General features: G+C 40.1%; 1 protein-coding gene across 1 annotated transcript in view; it reads left to right on the top strand.

The window, feature by feature from the left end:
* Nucleotides 1-22,193, top strand: part of LOC144754856 (polyunsaturated fatty acid 5-lipoxygenase-like) — an 880,896-nt gene that overhangs the window by 540,569 nt on the left and 318,134 nt on the right. Inside the window, exon 10 of the mRNA XM_078643117.1 lies at nt 5,851-6,029. Coding sequence (XP_078499243.1) covers nt 5,851-6,029 — 179 coding nt within the window. The remainder of the gene's footprint in view (nt 1-5,850; nt 6,030-22,193) is intronic.

The following is a 22,193-nucleotide window of genomic DNA, read 5'->3' as shown; positions in this document are numbered from 1 at the left end:
TGTACCGGCCCTACATCCCACTACTCACCTGGCACTATGGGAAAAGCTTCTAGAAAAAGGAACTGGATACTGCGGGTTCGATCATGAAAGATTCTGCCGAACCCCCACATGACGATGGGGCATCTGCCTTATTGTCAGGACCTCCTGGGAGGCTCTACTCTCCATGATATTGTGCAAGCTACAGCATCCTCCAGGAAAGTAGTGGGGACAAAGATTGACACGCTGGTGGTAGACATGGCAATCTTGAAAAACGACTACTGATGACTGGTGAAAGGAGTCACAACAGTAGAGAGAGAATTAGGGGAGATCCCCCCAGTCCTAGTGTCAGTGAAAGAGTGACTCACTGACATGGAGGCAATGGTTCAGACACTGGAGCTCAGTGCAGAAGACGTTGAGAAAAGATTGGGTGAAAATAACATCAGGGTGATAGGACCGCCAGAGTGTGTGGCGGGGGCAGCATGCTAGTCTACCTGGATCGTTGGCAGCACAAAGAAGTGGTGACAGAGGGCGTCTCCCCATTTTACACCCTGGATAGAGTGTAGAGAGTGCCGGTCCAGACTCCACCACCAGGGGCACTGCCGCAGCCAGTGGTGGCCGACTATTGCATTATAAAGACTAGGACCACATTTTGAGCCAAGCCAGGCAGAAAGGGGATCTCAAAGCAGAAAATAGCAAAGTTACGATATTCCCGGACTTCACTAGAGAAGAGCAAAAACAGCACTCCACCTTCCTGGATGCAAAACAGCACCTCCGATAACTTGGTCTGCCTTACACCATGATCTTTGCCACCCAGCAGTGAGTGATGACTCCGGATAGAATGCAGTTCTTCCAAACTCCACAGGAGGTGTGGGACTGGATTGATCTACACCCACAGCTTGGTCCACAATGGAAATCTTTGAGGACCAGGCCAAACTGCAGAGCTAAAAGCTATAACAGAGCAGCCCCATCCAGAGAGGAAGTCCAACAGGAACAGCAGTAAGTAGTTGCAACAATGAATGACAGCAGAGCGACCCCCACATCCACAGCGGAGGATGATGGCACTCGAGACTTACACTCTGAACGCAGAGCCAGCTCATCTGGGTACTCAGGCACAGAACTGCCCAAAGTGATGCCTGGGACTGCGGATGAACTTACATAGTACAGATACTATGTTGGGATGGCTAAGGTCATTGTCTGGGGTGTGATCCACCAGAGGTACTCAGAGGGCCCCAGGGAATTTATCCTGCCCCCCCCCCCCGGACCATGGGCTCTTTTTTCTCATCTCCTGATGTGGTGGGGAACCTTGCGAGGTGCTCCTGGATAGTCATAACCCCTTTGTTTGTGGGACAGGTTGCTTCTCACGCAAGTGTTTGCAGTTTGACTGTGTGTCTGGATGGAGATTTGTTGCCTACTTGTCCCAGGGAGTGGGAGTTGAGTTGCATGTTGTTTGTTTGCTGTGGGAGGGGTTTGTGAGTCATGACCCATTGGTTCCAATTTATATCCCGGCACTGGATGAGTGTGATAAGATAAGGTATTGAGACCAGTTGGTAGTGGATACGGAATATCTGTAGTTACATGCGATGGGGACCCCCATGAATTACAAATTCATATCTTTGAACATTAAGAGGATGAATATTATGACTAAGCAATACAGGTGTTTTCATACTTTCATAGAGGGGGCATCCTCATTGTGTTATTACAGAAAGCACACCTAATGGCTAAGGAGGTGGCGGCACTTCAGAGGAGATGGCGAGGACAGGCCTACCACACCACCTATTCCACTTATGTGAGAAGAACACTGATTTGGATTTGCCCAGGGGTCCCCTTTCAATACACTGGAGCCCTGATTGACCCAGTGGGCAGAATTGTGGTGGTAATGGGTCGACTAGAGCGATGAGACATACCAATTATTAATATTTATGCCATGAATGTAGACCAAGCGTCATTCCTAGCAGACTTATCGAGGTCCTAATCTGCTTACCTGATAAACTTGATCATTATAGGGGAGGATTAGAACTACGTAGTGGATCCTGTTCTTGATTGAACCCACCCCCACTGAGGGCTACGCGGTTACCAGAAAAGCCTGCTTATTCACAGATGGACAGACTAAATGGGGGCTAAATGACACCTGATGTCAGACGCACCCACTAACAAGGGATAACTCCTTAATTTTGAGTCTCCATGAACTACAAGTGCGCTTAGACAGGGTCCTTTGCACCCCAGATGTCCATGGTTTGGTGCTTGAGGTTGAATACCTTGCTAGAACCATTTCAGACCACAACCCAGTCCTCCTCCACTTGAGGTGGTAGTGAACAAGTCCCTGCATTCAGGTGTGGAAAAGAAAGCCTGAATCCTTAAAGGATCCAATCTTACAGGACACCATTGAGCATTGTATTCGACAATACTTCAAGGACAATGCTGGCACACTCGGGTAGAGTGGGATGCTTTTAAGACAGTGCTCGGGGGAAGTGCATCGCAGAACTGGTGGGGGTGAGAAGCACTTTATTAAATGAAGTTGTGTCTTCAGAGGCGGTGTTGAGAGACATAAAGCAGCATAGACCAGGTCGCCCAGATTTGAAACAGGCCTTGCTAGATGCAAAGGAGCGATTGGCCAGACAGGTCGAGAAACTTAGATGCTTTAACTATAGGGCATACAAGATGAGGAAGCATGCGGAGCACAACCGCACTAGCTCGTTCTTGGCCTAGCTTGCTAACTGCCCAAAATAGGGATCGGCCATTGTGGCACTAGAGATGAAACAGGGAACCTGGATCTATAAGCAAGCAGAAATCAGCCAACATTTTAGTTGCTACTACTCTGACCTCTATACGAGCACCTCAGTGCATGCAGGAAGTGCCATCAATGATTTCCTAAAACTTTACTTTCATGAGGCAAAACACCTGAAAGAGATGGGTTCCCTGTTGAGCTGTATGCCACATATGCTGACGAGTTAGCCTCCAAGCTAGCAGATTAATACAAGTCAGCTAAAGATACAGGCCTTTTACCACCTTCCACCAGTGAGGCACTAGTGGTGCCATTGCTAGAACCAGGGATACCTGTGCATGACTGTAAGGCTTACAGGCCATTATTGATGCTTAACATCAACTCTAAAATCCTAAGCCGGGTCCTCATAACCAGACTCCTCCCTTTCCTAACAAAACTAACTAACCCTGATCTCGCTGGGTTTATCCCTGGCTGCAATACAGCGATTAATATCAGGCGACTCTTGAGGTTACTGAAGGCCGATGCTTATGACTGTGGGGAAGCAACTGTATTTGCAGTAGATATAGAGAAGGTTTTTGACAGCTTAGAGTCAAGCTTTGTTTATGACAGAGCGCCTCCAATTAGGGTGGGGATTTATAGCCTGAAATAGGTTGCTATATTTGGACTCCACGGACAGAGTCTGTACTGGACGGATTATCTATGGGAGCTATAGGGTGGGCTGCAGAGCCAGGCAGGTATGCCCTTGTTGCCCTTTCTCTTACGTTAGCAAAGAAGCTGCTGGCCGACTATGCCAGAACTGGAGACCGATACTGAAGCATAGCGGTGTTGACCAACACCACCACATTTCCTTATATATAGATGATCTCTTAATCTTCCTTGGAATACAATGACAGATCTGGAGGGTGATAGATGCTTACTAGGGAGTTCCGCTTGCTATCTGGATTGAGGGTCAACTGGCCGAAGTTGTGACTATTCACGATTCTTACTAGAGCGGTTGCACTGGGAACCCCATATCTGATATTTCAAATATCAGGGTATTAAAGTATTTTACGTCCATGTGGACTTATTGGATGGGAATGTTGGAATAGCGATTCATGCACTTAAAACAAGCACTGACTTCTAGAAGAATCTCCCCTTATCTGTAGCAGGATGCACAGCTCTTCATAAAATGGTTGCACTCGCCCCAGCTGGTGTATTTCTTTGTGGTGATGCATGTATGAATTCTTCAAACACTGTTTCGGAACTCAACTCGCTATTTACGTTTTCACATGGGGGTCCGTCTGTAGAAGGGTGGCTCTGACAACATTGCAGCGACCTATGGCAGAAGAAGGAATGGTTGCATCTGAGTTTGAGTCATATTACCTCGCAGTGCCTCCAATGGCTCACACAGTAGTTGGCAAGTAGACTGACACTGGAGCGTGCAATGGCACAGTTTGTACCAAAACTTCACAAGTTGTTCAGGGTACTGCTGAGGACGGAATCCCCTCTCAATGACAGCACCACCTAATTTTGAGTGCTGTGGTGCTGTTGGGCTCGATGTTTGCAAAAGACACAAGTGCAAGTTCTGTACTTGCACAACATACCTCTGAGTATGCTAGGTGCTACCCCATTGTAGAGACTGGTGGGGTCATTCTGATTGGATAGCTGCAGATGCATCAAGGGTAGGGGACTCGTTCCAAGCCAACGAGCTCCTCCCGTTTGAGGAATTTTGCTTGAAATGTGATTTACCTCGGGGTCACTTTTTGCTCCAAGGGATGGTGAGTGTCCTGATCTGTAAGCACTGGGGCATGTGGGAACCGTGGCATCACAAGGGTTGTCAGTACATAGTCACCTCCTCAAGTACTTTCAAAGAGGTCACTTGTTTTTATAGGGTGATTAGAGAAGATGTGCCACTGCCCCAAGAAACCCTATGGACCTGATCGGAGCAAGACCTGGGGATCCCCATACCTGAGGGTGACTGGCGACTTTGCTGCAGTGAACCCAAAGGGTATCTAGGAATGCCGGATTCAAGCTAATCAACTTCTGTGATTTACATAGAACGTACCTCATCCCCAGGAGAATGAATAGGTATTTCAATACAGTTGGAGGCCAGAAATGTAGGGAGGTGGGAGCGGTATTCCTACACATGATGTGGAGCTGCCCTTTGCTTGCTTCTTACTGGGAATATATCCAAACACAGTTGCTGACATTACCATGAGGGAGGTCCCCTGTTCCCTGGGGCACAGCGCTGTGTGGAAACCAACACAAGCAAAGACCAAGGCCATACTCTGTCAAAGAGGGAAATCACCAGAAATTGGAAGGCCCAAGCATAAACCTGGCAAAGGGAGCTTGAGAGGTGAGTAGGGTATGAAAGTGAAGTGCTGCTCCAAGAGGCTAGGTTGGGACATGGCTCACCAGATATGACCAGGTCCGGGGAGGCCTTAGTGGACTGTTTGAAGGACCTGGATTCCCGTCGCAGGTGGCATCCCCGGGTACCCCATCAGGGATGGTCCCTGCTTAGAAATGCCGCAATACTTGCAATTCCACTTTTTAATGTCTGAATTCCAACAGACCGGCTTCCTGCTGCGAACTCTGGCTACCTACTACTCTTTAACTGTTGAAATGGGATGATTTCTAATGGGACTCAAGAATTTGCTATATTGATCTCTGGCCGCGACTAAGGGAGGTGGGTGGGGAGTTTCACTTAGGGGATTATTAAATATTACAGCTGGCTTTTTTAATGGTATTGTGCTTAACGACACTTTAAAAGTTTCTATTCATACTGCTCATTACTTGATGCTGCTTTGAAACTGAATAAAATCTGTTTAAAAAGAAAAAAAATATCATTTTGTGTGTCTGTCTGTCTGTGTGTGCCTGTCTGTGTGTGTGTCTGTCTTTCACAGGCCCCCAAAATCCTGAAAATTACACGTCCTCCAGTTAGTTTTATTGTACCTCATTATTCCTGTATTGCCCAGTTTCCTCAGTATCTCATCTTCCTTGGTAGCTTACTAATGAACTTTTAGATGAACCTAAAGCATTCCTTTCCCTACAAGGCTGGGTGACGTACTTGCTCAAAGTGTCAAAGAGAGCTATTGTCTCAACATATTGAGGAAATAAGCTTGGTTAACAAAGAATATTCTACTTACAGAAGTGCTGGTTTTATTTTAAAGGCAAATGCTACAGGTGGTGGAGGACATATACAACTGGTTGCAAAAGCAATGAAAGAGTTAACGTATGACTCCATCTGCTTTCCCGACTCGATAAAATTGAAAGGAATGGAAAGCAAGGAAGACGTTCCCTATTATTTTTATAGAGATGATGGAAGCCAAGTCTGGAACGCAATAAAACAGTAAGACGCACTAATGTATGAAAATCTGATCATAATTGTTACTCTTCACAATGTACAGCTAATTCAAACAGAGAGTGTGCTTGGCAACACATCATAAAATATGTCTTTATTTTTCAGGTTAGAAGCGGGTTTAACCAGGCCCAGAAATCAACTAAAAGCTTTAAAAGTATCAATATTACACCCACAGAACTGATATCAGAGTGTTTTCAGCCAGTCAAAATGTATGTTTATTTAGACCAATTGGTCCTTAAACACTTAAAAACATCCATAAATGCAATCTCTTATATAAACTATATATGAAAAAAAGAAGAAAATAACTGAAAGAACTGATATCAGAATGTTGACTAGTGGACCACAGAAGATGCAAAAGGCTCCCCTTTAAGGACAAAGGGTGGAGATTTTGGGCCAGATGTAGGTTGCCCAATACCGGTCGGTAACGGCCGAAATGACCAAATTTCGGCCGTTACCGACAGGTATTTGACTTTTGAGATGTAGGTGGCATGATTCCTGGATTCGGTATTTTATCGAATCGGTAATTTAATGAATCGGTAAATTACCGAATTCTTAACATACCGATTCGGTAAATTACTGAATCCGTAATGTAGGGAGCACTCAAGTTAGTGCATTCCTGAGTTAAGGATTTGTTATTTGGTGGAAAATATCGAAAACCTTTGAAAAAGCAATTATTTTGCTTTTACAACAGTGCGATGTGGCAGGCATACAAGCCCTTAGGGCATGTATGTGTTCGTGCACCCATGCGCTATTCAGGGGTGCAACAGGGTGTCAATGTGACACCCTGCCACCCTTGAAAATGTCCCCCCTATTACCGATTCGGTATTTACCGAATCGGTAATACTGAATGGCTTCCCATTCATTCTTATGGGCCTCCAGGCCCATAGGAATGAATGGGAATTACCGAATCAGTAAATACCGATTCTTAATTACCGAATCCTACTGATTCGGTAAAATTTACCGAATAATTATCGACATCCCATTTACCTATTCTTAAATACCGAATCGGTAAAATTTGGTATTTAAGAATAGGTAAATTGAGATTACCTACATATGGCCCCAAGACCTGATATGGGATTATATTTAGTGCACCGACATAAAAGAGGATCTGTTTCTGAATATTTGTGCGAAGCAAGCCTCTTATTTTACAGGTCTGGGATACATTTTTCTTCATTGTCCACAGTGACAGTTTGACTTAGTATATATAAATCAAGACCATGAACCCGAATGCCCAGCAATGAATGTCCCATCACCTTAACATATCTTATTGCGCCCAACCCGCCCTAACCATCATGTTTATGCTACACTTTGCGCCATGCCTACCAGGTGGGAGAGAGCCTTCCAACTCAGCCATGCTGGTGTGTCCAAGCCTGCATCCTTGCTTTGGTTTGATAGAAGCTGGACTGTTTCGATTGGACGAGAGAGGTCACATGCCACGCATGAGCCTAACAGTGCTTAGATGGTGCATCTCTCTTAGTGGCTCACCCTCTTCCTGCTCATACTGCAGCCCTGTCACTCCTGCCCTATTGCGTATGACCTCTGAGTCCTGACTCCACTCTTGACCATTCTGAGCTGTCCCTGGCCCATGTTCAGCTTGGCGGGAAGCAACACTGATGACAGACTTTTACGATGACTCTCAAGATGGTTTGGTTAACTTAAACTACAACATGGTTCAGGTAGTTTCCTGGTGCGGGCTGATCCAGCGGGCTATAGAAAATATATCATAAACAACGCTACCCAATTTCATAACCTATAAACAAAATTCTATACTAAACATGGACCCATTTATGAACCTGATATATTTTGGGCCTACTGAATCAGGTGGTCAGAATAAATCTATATACACATTATTTACAAACTATAAACAATTTTATACATTTGCAGAAAGAATATTGTCATTAGAATAAAACCCAACCATTTAAACGACCACCATAGGCGACGTGATCTAGCTAAAGGTAACCTATACTTCTAAATAACCAAGACCAGCTTGTTTGTCAAAAGTAAGATTTTATTTTCTAAATTATGGTATATAAGTTGTAAGTTTTATAAATGAAATTTATTAGCAATAAAGCAAACATGATAGTAAGAATTAAGAAAAATACAGTTTAAGCAATTGAATCAGTTTAAAGAAATTATATAAAGTTTAGCATTTCTAAAACCTATTTCCCTAACTGAGCTAAATAGACAGAAATTAAAGTAAAGTTCTTTGAGGATTCTTACGTGCTCCACGCAAAGTCCAGCAGCACATCACCCTCATCGGAAAGTCAGAAAGCAGCAGCCAGCCCAACCCTAAGGGCATGACTTTTTATACCTTTCTACGCTAACTAAACTAGCGAAGGAAAATTTTCAGAAATACTCGACGTCCCATTGGCTGAGAGTGACAAGTGACATGTCACCCGATTCTTAAAAAGTTCCACAAATTCATGTCTTACAAAGACCATTGTCTCTTCCACGTGAAACCAGAGGCTTCCTGCGATTGCAACTTTGTTTTAAGTCATCCTCGCAGCTTCCATAGTCTTACAGTGCAACTTCCGCGGATGCCAAGTTAAGGACTGACAAAAAGTTCACTTTCGACCTTGGCCATGTCCGACAGAATGATGTCAGCTCATCAGTTTTTGCTTTGTGAATGCAGCTTCAATAAACGTTTTAATTCAGAATGGGCGTCTCGTGACTTTCTGCAGAAATTCAGATCAGCTTTTATTTTGCGGCTCAAATAGCTAGGCCTCAAAAGCAGGCAACTTATGATTTCTAGTATAAAACAAACACAAGAAAAGTATTAATGTAAGAAATAAAGTATATTCTGTATCCACCCCATGGTTTACTAAATAATTAACCCACCCGATTAATCAAAATGTTACCTAGCCATTGCAAACAAATAAAGCAGCGTTTATATTTACCAGTCTCCGTTTTTCTATGAGACCCATATGCACCTAGAATAGTAGAAATGACATCACACAGACAAGAATAAGCAAAACAAGCACATGCTTATTTTAAATATGCAGCAGTTAGTAATGACAAAAACGAAAACAATAAATTATTTTATTATTTTGCACGAACAAAAAGATGCAACATTTATGCACGTTTATGAGCACACATGTTAGTCCCCCCACGTGTAAAGTTTAATCTAGGTTGTATTAGCACGACATATCACAAATCATTAATAATTTTATTCATGTTATGGAAATGTGACTTTGCGAGTTTAAACAAAATTTTGTTTTCTATCTCGCTCCATCAACTCCCTCATCTGGTGATTAACAAATCACCACACCAGCACTCAAAATTTTGGTAAATTTATTTTATAAGAAATCGATTCAAATTCATTGTATTAGTAAATCTAAAAGTCTGTTTCAGCATAATCTTTACAATTAACATGACGCTCTCTATGTAACTCCTGCAACTCAATCTCCCTTTCCTCTTCTTTTCTGAGTTTATAAATTCTCTTCTTTTCTCTTAAATGCTTCTTTCTTTTATGCAACAAACAACCTACTTTAGTCAAAATAAAAATGAATATAATTATAATCAAAGGTGCCAGAATCTTGCCAAGAATTGAACTTCCGATATTATGAAACCAGTTTTTGATTGCTTGAAACCTATTTGAAAGTTTCCCAGTAAAATCTTCTTCTTCTAAAGGAATTATTTCAGAATGCATTTGTGTAATATTTTTAATATACATTTCAATATTCTTACTTTCATCCGGTATATATGTACAGCAATGTTGGACATGTAAAATGCCACAGACTCCTCCCTCTTTTGCTAGGAGTATGTCTAAAGCAAGACGATCTTGAATTACCATGGATCTAATTGCAATAACTTCAACATTCACTAATTGAAATCCATCAGCAGTATCAGTTGATAATCTATCAACTATAGTGGACAATTTTCTGATTCTCCCTGCATTTAGGGTTATACCAACAAAAGGTATTACAGCTTGGAAAATATCTCCCAGAACTTCAGTAAAAGTTTCTCTTTTAGCTCTATTTACATAATTATGAATTTTAAATAATCCTTCTGAATCTCTGTCAACATGAAACACTTTAGGAAAAACAATTCCCACATAACAAGTTCCATACCAATGGTCTGGAAGGTTGTAGTAGGCTTTGTCACCACAAACAAAATAAATTCCAGGAAAGATAGGATCTTTTCCACCTTTAAATCCCCAACCTCCCATAATCTGATAAGTATCTTCACAGTTGCTTGCACCTACAAAATAATTATCAAAAAGTGTATTATCTCTTCTAATGCAAAGCTTTCCACTAACAGGTTTGTCTATGTGAATTGCAATATTTTCAAGCATTTTGCCATTCAATTTCTCATCCTCTTTTTGCCAGAAGGATGACTTAGTCTGCTTGACTAATTCATTTCTCTTATAAATTGCTCTTCTCTCCTCAACCATATTCAGAAATTTCTTCCCTTCAGCACTTAATTTACATGTTAGATTATTCTTGTAAGCATACTCATAAGTGAGTTCGTTAGTAACAAGGAAATATTCTCTCAATTGTTTAGCTTTCTTATGCTTATTTAAAGCATTATCAATTTTAACATTAGCAAAAATCTCATCATAATTTGAATAGTAATATTCTAAACGACCAGTTTGATAAAATAAACTAGTTAATACACTACATGTAACAGCATAAGTGAGAGGAAGCATATTATATGTTACTCCCTCAGAAACAGAAGCGGGTAACTTAACGCACACATAACAATCCTTTGCATCCATTACCTTTACATATTCACTCAAAAGCTTTGTGAAAGTATTGCTTGAAAAATCACCTATTGATTTATCTTGATGAATGTTAGGCTGATGATCAATTACTTTTGCAGATGCACTATGTTTAGTTTGGCTAACCAGAGCTTTGCTTGTTAAATTAACTTTGTGTAATTCTCTATTCATTTCTAAAGGTATAATCACAGCTAGTACCAACCAGAGCAGAACTAAAATGAGCAGACATACCAGAGTCATCTTACAGCATCTTTTAAAAACAGAGCATTTTGAAGTGCTCTCCTTAATGTAAGGCATTTCAGGTTAGTTTTAGCCTCAAAAATAAAACAAAAATAAAAATAAATTTTAAAATTTATATACACCCCCCTTTTAAAATATTTTTCTTTTTATAACCCTAAACAAGATTTCTTCGACCTTATGTCATACATAAGTTTTTCTTCTACTAGACAGTTTTTCTTCAACCTTGTGTCAACTAACAGGATTTCTTCAGCCTTATGCCAATTTAATAATTTGTACTTCAATCATTGTCACTAATTTCTTGGATTTCGTTTTCTTCTTCACTACTATCATATATGTCTATAACAGGTGGAATCACTAAGTAAGTCCACTCAGGAGACTTGTATTTCTGGTTTGGTCTAATTATTCTCTTCCCTTTTCTTGATATCACTTCTATTTTCCTTCCAACTCCAACCTCTTTTCCAGGACTCTTTTGACTACTGATTTCTTCAACTTGTTCTATTGGCTTTTTGATCAATCTGACTCTCAATCTTCCACCAGGCCAGTAGTCTGCTTTTCTCACGTACTTTTTCTTTGGTTCAGAATTATTCGATTCTGATTTCCAAGTCCTTTTCTTTCTGTTTTCACTTCCACCTTCCACGTCACTTTCCTCAGTTTCGTAGTCTGAAATTTCAATTGACTCAGGAACTTCTCTATTCGGCAATTTCACTCCTTCAGGAACTTCACTTTGTCTTCCATCACTGGTACTCGGTAATTCGTTCTCCTCCTCTTCCTCAATTACCTCTAGCTTCCCAGATTTCGGATTTTTGTTCCTTACTTCAGAGCTTGTTCTCTGCCTTTCGATACTCTCCTGGTCTGAAACTTCTTTTGGTTCAGCTTCTCTGTCTTCAACATAGACAACCGAATCCTCAGTTATCTTTCCTTTTAGCAGATTCTCTTCACCTTCAGAATCTATTTCAATTATTTCTAAGTCTTTTCTTGTCAGATTTCCATTCACTGGCACAGTTTCCAGATGTCGACTTACTTGTCGATCTTCAGAATCTGGAATTACTTCACCTTCTGTTCTGTCTTCTGCTTCAGAATCGGAGTCATCTGTGGTATCACTTTCAACATCAGAACTCTCAGGAGTTGGTATTGGAATAGTATGACTTGGATGAATCCAACGCTTCAATCCTCTGCACTTTACAGCATTAGTAGTGATCAAGATTACCTGCCTAGGTTTCTGCCATCTAGGAGATAGACAATTCCTCCTCCGATGTACTTTCGTTCTGACCCAGTCTCCAGGTCTCAGATCATGTGTCAAAACTTTGTCATTTGATTGTGCTTCAGTTCCCACCTGATTAGACACAGAAGTTACCATATCAGATAACCTTTTACAGTAATCCAAAATTGCACTGTCATTTATGCTCAACAGTTTACCTACAGGTACAAAAGCTTGCCTCATAACTCTTCCCATCAAAATTTCATGAGGACTCAAACCTGTCTTTTTATCTGGTGTACTTCTTATTGACATCAAAACAAGTGGAAGAGCATCAGTCCACTTAACTCCTGTCTCTAGACACATTTTCCCAATTCTGTTTTTGATAGTTCCATTTATTTGTTCAACTACACCTGATGCCTCTGGTCTGTATGCACAGTGTATTTTCTGCTCAATACTCATAGCTTCGCAAATTAATTTCAACAGTTTGTTATCAAAATGGCTTCCTCCATCACTCTCAATAGTAACTGGAAAACCGTACCTTGGGATGATTTCTCTGAGCATTAGTTTTGCTACTGTAATTGAATCACAATGTCGTGTAGGGAAAGCCTCTACCCATCTTGAGAATAAACATACAATTACAAGTACATATTTCAAACAGTTGTGTAAGGGCATTTCAATGAAATCTATTTGTAACCTGGTGAAGGGACCACCTTCTCGACCAATTATTCCTGTCCCCACCACTGATTTTCTGTTAGGATTCATTTGTTGGCATGATAAACACCTTTGACAAAAAGATTCTGCAATGGTTCTAAATTTGGTATTGAACCATGTTTCTTTAAACAGTCTGACCATAGAATCTCTTCCTAAATGTGCAGGACCATGATATAATCTGGCCATGTCAGAAATCATGCAATTTGGTAAGACTATTCTGCCATCTTTGTAAACCCACACTCCATCTTCATCACGTGGTCTACAATCTGATCTCAACCATAGGTCTTTTTCTTCATCATCTGCTTCGTTTTGTAAATCTCTAATCTCATTCCATGTTTCTACAATAGTTGTTAGCATTAATGAATTTGAATCAGTTTCTGTACTTCTATTCCGATTGTAAGAATAATTTTTCCTTGCGCAGTACTTTGCTGTTTCATCTGCGAAGGCATTTCCTTTGGAAATATAATCAGTTCCTCTAGTGTGCGCTGCACACTTGACTATGGCAATTTCTTTTGGCAATTGTATTGCTTCAATTAATCTTCTAATGAAAACTGCATTTTTAATTGGTGACCCTGTTGATGTCATGTATCCTCTCTGTGACCAGAGTTGTCCATAATCATGCACAACTCCGTACCCATACTGACTATCAGTAATGATGGTAACTCTTATATCCTTTGATATTTCACATGCACGAATTAAAGCAATCAATTCAGCTACTTGAGCTGAACGAACTCCTTCAAGACATGATGCTTCTTTAATGTTTTCGACTGTACAAACTGAGTATGAAGCTTTCAAGACACCACCTTCGGATCTTAAGCATGAGCCATCTACAAAGTAGACAAAATCCGATTCAGACAAAGGTCTGTCTTTGATGTCTTTTCTGGGTTTAGTGCAGAATTCCATGACATCTAAACATTCATGTTCTGTCTCAATGTCATTAACGATTTCTGAATCAGGCAGTAATGTAGAAGGATTCAGATTCAAACATCTTGAAATCGAAACATTATCTGCTCCTAGTATGATTTTCTCATACTTTGTCAATCTGCTACTTGTTAAATGTTGAGTCTTACCTCTTGTCAGTAATATTTCAACTGAATGAGGCACAAAAACTTTGACAGGAAATCCCATAATGATTCCTTCACTTTGTTCAAGGCTGATACTTGTAGCTGCAACTGCTTTTAAACAACCTGGTAATGCTTTTGCAATTGGATCAAGAACTGCAGAGAAATATGCAATAGGTTTCTTTAGGTTTCCATGTCTCTGAATTAACACAGATAATGCACATCCTTCTCTCTCACTGCAATACAGTTCAAAATCTTTCTCATAATTTGGCATACCCAAAGCAGGAGCTTGGCATAAGCTCTTTTTCAGGTTCTCAAAAGATTCCATCTCAACATCATTGAGAATAATTGGATCTTTTACATCTGATTTGGTCAGTCTTTGTAGTGGTTTCGCAATTACTGAAAATCCACTTATCCATTGTCGACAGTAACCTACCATTCCCAAAAACATTCTGACCTGTCTTTGTGTTCTTGGCGGTAACATTGCTTGAATCATTTTTATTCTCTCTATTGTTACTTGTCTTTTTCCCTTTGCAATTCTGTGACCAAGATATTTCACTTCCTGTTTGCAAAACTGTAGTTTTGCTGGGGACACTTTATGTCCTTCTTCTGCAAGGCGATTTAACAGAATTATTGTGTCTGTTACACAATTTTCTCTTGTCTTTGCAGCTATTAACAAATCATCAATATACTGCACCAGTGTAGACCTACCTGGTAAGTCTAAATCTTCTAATGATCTTTTTAACAATTCATTAAAGATTGAAGGACTTTCTGTATAGCCCTGAGGGATTCTTGTCCATCCAAGGGTCTTACCTTGGAATCTGAAAGCAAAGATTTCATAGCTGTCTGGGTGTAAGGGAACAGTAAAGAATGCATTGCAAAGGTCAATGACTGTGTACCATTCAGCATCATGAGGAATCTGAAATAGAATTACTGCTGGATTTGGAACCACAGGACAACATGGAATGACAATTTGATTAACCTTTCTCAAATCTTGTACGATCCTAAATGTTCCGTTAGCCTTTTTAACTCCCATAATTGGTGAATTACAAGAGCTACTCTTCATTTCTTCCAATACACCTTGTTTGATTAATTTTTCAATTACAGGTGTAACACCTTCAATTGTCTCTGTTTTCATTTTATATTGTGGAGTGTTTGGAAATTCTATTCCCTGCTTCAATGCAATTTTAACAGGATCTACGTTTTTCATCAGACCCATCTCATTCCCAGTAAAATCCCATATTTCAGATTTCACTGTTTCTTTTAGCTCTTCAGGTAAATCTTTTTCTTCAAATGCAGGAAACAATTTTGTTTCTTCTGCTTCCATCATCATCATTGTCATTCTGTACAAACCATCTTCCTCCATTGTTTGTAATTCAACTCCTTCAGGAGAACAATATATTCTGCAATTCATTTTACATAGGATGTCTCTACCTAATAGATTTACTGGACTACTATTACAAACCACAAATCTGTGTTTGTCTCTGTAATTTCCAATTTCAACTGGTACTGGATCAGTTAAATCTGTTTTAATTTGCTGATTACTTACTCCGACAACTTGGATGGTATCCCCAGAGAGAGGTAGGTTTTCAATTTCCACTGATCTAACAGTAGAACGGGTAGCACCAGTGTCCACTAGAAAAGTGATGTCTACATCATTAACTTTCCCGTTTACATAAGGACCGGACTGGTCAACCTCAAGAGTGGCTCCAACAACACACTCTTCCTCCTCTCTCGGGCACCGTCAGCAATAATCATCAGAATCACTGTCTTGGCTTTCTGTTAATAAAAATTGTTGTGAAGCATTTTGCATTTGAACCCTTTGCTGTTTTTGCTGTTTTTGTGGTTTTATTACCTGTTCACATCCCTGAAATCCCACGTTTGGATTATATTTTTGAACTCCCCCACAATTCGGAAAAGGTGGTTGTGGCAACTGGTCTTGTCGATTATTCACCTGTTGTTGTTGCTGTTGTTGTAACTGTCGCTGTATATTAAATTCATTTAACCCTTGTTGCATCTGTAGCTGTTGCTGTAGGTTAACACCATTCTGCATCTGTGGATTCAATAAGGGATTCTTTGAGTTTCTAGGAGGATGAGGACACTCGTCCCTCCAATGTCCAATTTCGCCACAGTTAAAACAAGGTAATTTTTGTTTCAGCTCTTCTATCTTTGGGCTAAATTTCTTTTGGAAATTATTACCTTTAAACTTTCCTTGTATCTGGTTCGTATTTCCAGTTTGAACAAAATTAGTGTTCTTATTTCCCATGCTGGCAATCTGTTGCTCAGCCACCTTTACCTGAGCCCACATGGCTTTCTCCTTCAGCTTCTTCTGTTTTACTTCTAATTCATCGCTACAATATTTTGCCTTTCTCAGAATATCATCAATAGATAGTGCTTGCCATCCGACAATACTAGTTCTGATCATTTCTCCAATTTCAGGCTTTAGTCCATAAACAAATCTATAGATAAAATGACTCATGTCTTTCTCATCTAATTTTTCATAACCACTGTATTGTTTAAAGATTAACAGTAGTCTTTCATAAAAAGAATGAACTGATTCTTTTGTTTCCTGCTCTGTTCTTTCTATTTTAACCCAATCAACTTCTTTGGGTGGAATTTTGTTTTTCATCCAAACAATTACTTTCTCGTAAAAATCCATTACGAGTGGATTTGGGGCACCTGTTTCTTTAATTCGCTCAGGTTCTGTTTTTGGCCAACTAATAGAAATTTTACATTCTGTCCAAAGATCAGATGGAACAACAATGTCAAAAAATCCATCCAAATCAATCCACAGAACTTTTGACACTTTGATGACTTGCCTGTACCACTCAACAGGTTTCTCTCTTAATTTTGGAAAGTCATTTGTGAATAACAGAATGTCCTGTCTCGACCATGGGACATGAACATATCCTCCACCTGCAACTTCTCTCATTGGAAATTGTTTTGACATTCTTTCTAATCTTTCATCTTCCTTCCTTTTAGTCCATTTCACTCTCCATTTGTTCAGTTCTCCTAGCTTTTTGATATAGACAATTAAATCTTTAATGTGAACTATTCTTCCCATTGAGTTCAAACTCTCAATGTCGCTTTCTGAGAAATCTAATCTGTAATGTTTTGCAAAATTCTTTTGTTTACTTACATCGATTTCAAGTTCTGCAGCTAGATCCTCTAATTGATCATATTTATTTTTCGTTTTCCACTGAATACTTTTGCAAATGAATAATAGTTCATCATCCCGATAGTAATTTAAACTATCTGGGCCAATTGTTCCAATTATTAATTCTTCAATATTCGCTTTTAATTTGGCCACATCAAGTTTTGGTGTGGTTACCCTGACTTCAGGACTTCCTACATCTGACATAGCACCCATTGGTGTTTTTGGAGATAAATCCTCATTAAAGGTTAAATCAGGCATTCTTGATCTAGAAGTGTTTAATTCAGTCAAGTCTGAATAAAATTTTTCAGCAGGCTTTTGAATTTCTGTATTTAAAGGAATAGTTAATCCAGTTTTGTTTGTATTTCTTTGATCAAATACAGGTTGAACAGGACCTATTGTTACTGGAACTGTGACAGCTTCCATGCCTTTTGTCATTCTTTTAATTAATTCTTCTTTAGACCTTAAATATTCATTATAATCGACATCCTCAACATTTCTTGTCTCTCTTGCATAATCTTTTGGAGGTTCCCTTGCTCTTGGAGTCATTGAAAAATGTCTACCTTCATTTCGAGCATTCTCGAATTCTGGTCTTCTAGGAGTTTCAGTGATTTCACAATTATTTGGATAAAGTTTAGGAGCTTCATTAATTGGAGGTGCACTCGGTGAAGTTTCAGTAGAAACCACCGGAGTAGACCATGATCTAGGAGGTCTCAAAGGCTGATTAGGCTGTTTATTTCTAGCAGTTGTATATATTTCTTCCATAACTGCATCCTCAGATTCACTTTCCATAGATTTTCCTGTAGGAGAACCCATTACCATTTCATGAATTAAATACAATCCTTCACTCATGTTTCCCTGTCTCCACATTCGTAATCTATCTTCATGAGTTTCTCTTTTCCATGATGGATTTTTAGAAGGTCTTTTAATTCCACTAGCTTCTCTTTGTAACTGATACATCTCATCTTCCCACTCAACTAAAGCTTCAAATTGAGTTGGTCTCGGTTTTGGAACAAGAGCATTCATTTTCTCTCGTAAGTTTCTTAAAACTCTTACATTAAATGAACCATCATCAGGCCAAGCCAAAACACCATCGTTTTTAGTATAACGTTTCCAACTGTCGAACCATAAGACAGTATGATATCCGTATTCACCTTCCATGTACGCTGCAGGTGTTTTATACTTATGAAGTAGTTTACCACCTCGCGTTTCGATTTTCTTGTCAGGTGAAAATAAATTCTTAAATTTCTGAAATAATGTTGTCTTTTTCTCAGCATATTTAAAATGATAACTCATTTTCAAAAGTAAAATTTAATTCACAAAATCGTTCGTAAAATATTTCCGGGATGTTCCGCAAAACAACCAATCCGTGCGCGAAACACACCAACAAGCCAATGGCAGTTGAGCTACGTCAGTTTTCGGCTCAACCAATAAATTTAGAGTTTTTCCGAACAATCAATCAGCTCACAGGCCGTCAGAGACTCAGGAGCCAATCAGAATACAGCTTGTGACGTAAGTCACCCAATCCCAGCGCGGCTCTGTGACGTACACAGCAGCTGCGGTTTCTCGTTTCTCACTCTTGGCGCTTACCCCTCCTTCACAAAATCTTTTCACAGCGCCATTTTAAGAACACTTTTCAGTGTAAATTAATTCTTAACAATGACTATAAAGACAACATCTGTTCGTTTCACTAATTAGGATAGTTTACATACATTCAAGTATCCACACTTCGGAATAGACGGCGCTATTCACACTAAGGATAATATTCAATTGTCAGTAGAGTAACCTTACCCCACCCTTCTAACACGTATAATTATGAACTCGCTTTGCTCTGAACCCACCGCGAAGTGAAAGTTCTAAGAGTTCCACTTGAACTTAAAATACAATTCAAACTCGCACTTTTACACGGAAAATTCCCTAAATTCAAACACACACGAAATCCGTACAGGACTCTCACCTGTTTATAGAAATCATGCACCGTTAGCAAAATAACGACGTTATCCGTACAGGGCTCTCACCTGTTTATAGATATGAAACATGTACCCGTACAGGACTCTAACCTGTTTATAGATAATCATGCACCGACGTTAAATTTTACCCTTCACTCAAGCTCGGATATAACTAATACTCTCATCACAGTGAGTTTTATGGAAGGCGCTTTGTCCCTATTCTCATGCTGCTTTGATTTCTTAGAAAATCCTCACTATACAAGATTCAGACCTAGCCCTAAAACTGTGCTGCTCGGCGACAACACTATGGTACACGGCGATACCTCTTGTGATACTCGGCGATATCACTACAAACAGAACAGATGGCTTGCGTGACTAATTTCTCGCCACACAATCTATACCGGTATAGCTTTACAGATAGGCACGAAAAACGAACTTAACAAGTGTTAAAACATTAATCCTATTTTCATACCATGACGTAATCCTTAGCAACCAACATGTTACCTTGGTTACCCCTTAGCAACCATCAATTTCTGCTACCAGATAAGCACAATGAATGTGAATTAAACCCCAGCTTCTGGCCTGGGTGAAGTGGCCCTCACTGATGCAGTGCACAGCACTCTCCATTCTGATTATGACACACGTCAGCACCTGATAACAGAGTCAAGCTACAATGGTAGATGGCTCTGAAGATAACTTACATTGACTTGAAGTCACTCAGTGTTTAAAACAAAACAAACGGTTCACTCTCTGCCTGTTTTTACCCATTTCAGAGATGCCATGATTGCAGTATCTGAATACATTTTTATTAGAAGCTGCAAAGAAACATCTGCAATGTATAGTCTGCATGTCACAGGTAATTAGATTGCAGTGTCTGGTACCCCTTCATTGGCTCCTACAACGTATACCTAGACCTTCTATGTGATCATATTCAACAAGACAATATACAAGACAATATATTTCCATGAAAAGAAAATACAACTTCCTATGATTTAACCTTTAATCTGTGGTTTAGAAATAAGTTGAACCAAGTGAGCATGGCCATCCCAGCCTTTCCAGGCTCCAGGTTTGACACACAACCATGATCACAAGATCTGTCCCATAAAATAAATCTGGGAATTCAGGACACGACATGCAGAATGTAAAACATTTGATTATTATCAACTTATTGTGTCGTCTCTTCACGCATATTTGATCAATTACGGTCACCTATGTTCTTTTGGCTATAAAAAGGACCCAATTTATAATTTTGGATTTTATCTGTCTTGGATTTCTGAGAGGGGGAACACGTAGTTGGGAAGGCCTTGCCATTTTACAATGGGAAAGAGAAAGGCAGCTGAACTTTTTCAGACGCCTACCAAACAGAAAGGAACTGCAAAACATGCTGTCGAAAACTGCACAGCAAAGGAGACACTCTAATTGAGGAGATCTAAACGTTGTTGAATCCTGAAAGGCCCCTATGCTGTCCAGCAGCCTTCCCAGTGTGCCGAAAATATTTGTAAACAAGAAGACAACGCACAAATGATAATACAAAAAAATCCAGTTGGCACAGTAGACCATGTTACTTTGTCTAACTCACCTGTAGAAAATGCACAAGGTTTTCATACAGAAGGCTGTTTACAAGCAAGGAACAAACGCCCATTTGACTGTAGTCTGAATGTAGTGTGCAGTGATAGGGATGACACAGTTCAGCCAGAAGGCCAGGGTTCTGTAGCTGACAAGGGTTGCGACGAATGAGCTGTGATTACTGTGCAAGCCCTGACACATGGAAAATATCTTGTCACAACAGTACATTAATTGAGAGCAGAGGTAGCAGAACTCAAGACCATGGTACAAAATGTAACAAGCAGATAGTTCGCAAAAAGAGAGACCAGCTGAGGCCTCAAATGCAGACCCATCCATGAATAATTACATAGCAGATTCAGGCCTCCTACTTCATCTAAACCGGTCTCACAAGCACACATATAACAGACAGCGACACAACTTGAGCAAAGGACAAGAAAACCCCCTAACAGAAACCCTATGGATCCAACGTCTACTGGAAGTATGCCAACTAATTTTCCTGGGAGACCCACTTGTACCAACGACCTTAACAATGAGGGGTACAGGTCTAATTATATGAGGTAGTTTTGTAGGGACCTCCATGCCAAATATGCCTTGGAACACCGTTCCTTAAATAAGGGTGGGGTAGTGTGCATGGTAAATATCCCTATACATTCTCCTCAGACTAGAGAACATAAAGATTCATGATTAATAAGGTCATTTTGGGATAAAAAACACTCAACAGGACTGCTCACTGATTTGTTCAGATATTGTAACTTCCAGATGTTGTTCACAGGATCTAGATGGCAAAGTACAATGGGAAAGGTCAAGTCACATGTTGGGCTAAATGGGAACATGATGTCATGGAATGTCACTGGTTTAAACACCAAATTTAGTGATCAGGAGTGGGGTGAGTTTGTGGGCCAGTTTGATACATGCCTCTTTCAAGAGACGTGGCTGTTGACACTGGCTCATGGATAGGGCCTCAGATCATTTACCACAGAGACATCTCATAAAGGGGGATGTGGGGGCATCCATCCCGGGGGAATATTAATGTGGTTGAGCTTTGTTCTGACTGGCTTGTAAAATCAAACAGGTATAACCTATGGTAGTCAGCAGGCTGAAGCATGTGTGGAGTATGATATACATCCACACCACTGGATGAAACACTTTAGTGACCTGTATTTAATCCCACAGAAGGCATGAATAATATGAGGCTTACCCAGGAGGTCACCGAAGGACCAGTTTTTACACTGCAAGACACTATTTTGTCAATTGACTCTAAAAAGCGGGAAAGCCACCTAGTCCTCATAAAATCTCCGGGGACTGTACCTTTCGAAACCTAATATATGGTCCTCTACATTAATGAGGTATCAAATGTCATTGTGACTGGGTCAGAAATTCTTGACAATTGGTGGGGGGGGCGGTAAATGCCCTGATTTATAAAAAAAAGATAATATAGAGGATCCAGCCAACTACTGAACAATTAGTATAATGGACGTACTGCGGAAAGTTTTTTGCAGGCAGGTTCTGGGCAAACTTCAGGGATGGATGACTGAGAGTAACATACTCACCCA

Source organism: Lissotriton helveticus, chromosome 5_1, assembly GCF_964261635.1.
Source record: "Lissotriton helveticus chromosome 5_1, aLisHel1.1, whole genome shotgun sequence".
In the NCBI taxonomy this organism is placed as follows: Eukaryota; Metazoa; Chordata; class Amphibia; order Caudata; family Salamandridae; genus Lissotriton; species Lissotriton helveticus.
The sequence above is the reverse complement of the archived record's forward strand: the minus strand, read 5'-3'. Positions and strand labels throughout refer to the sequence as shown.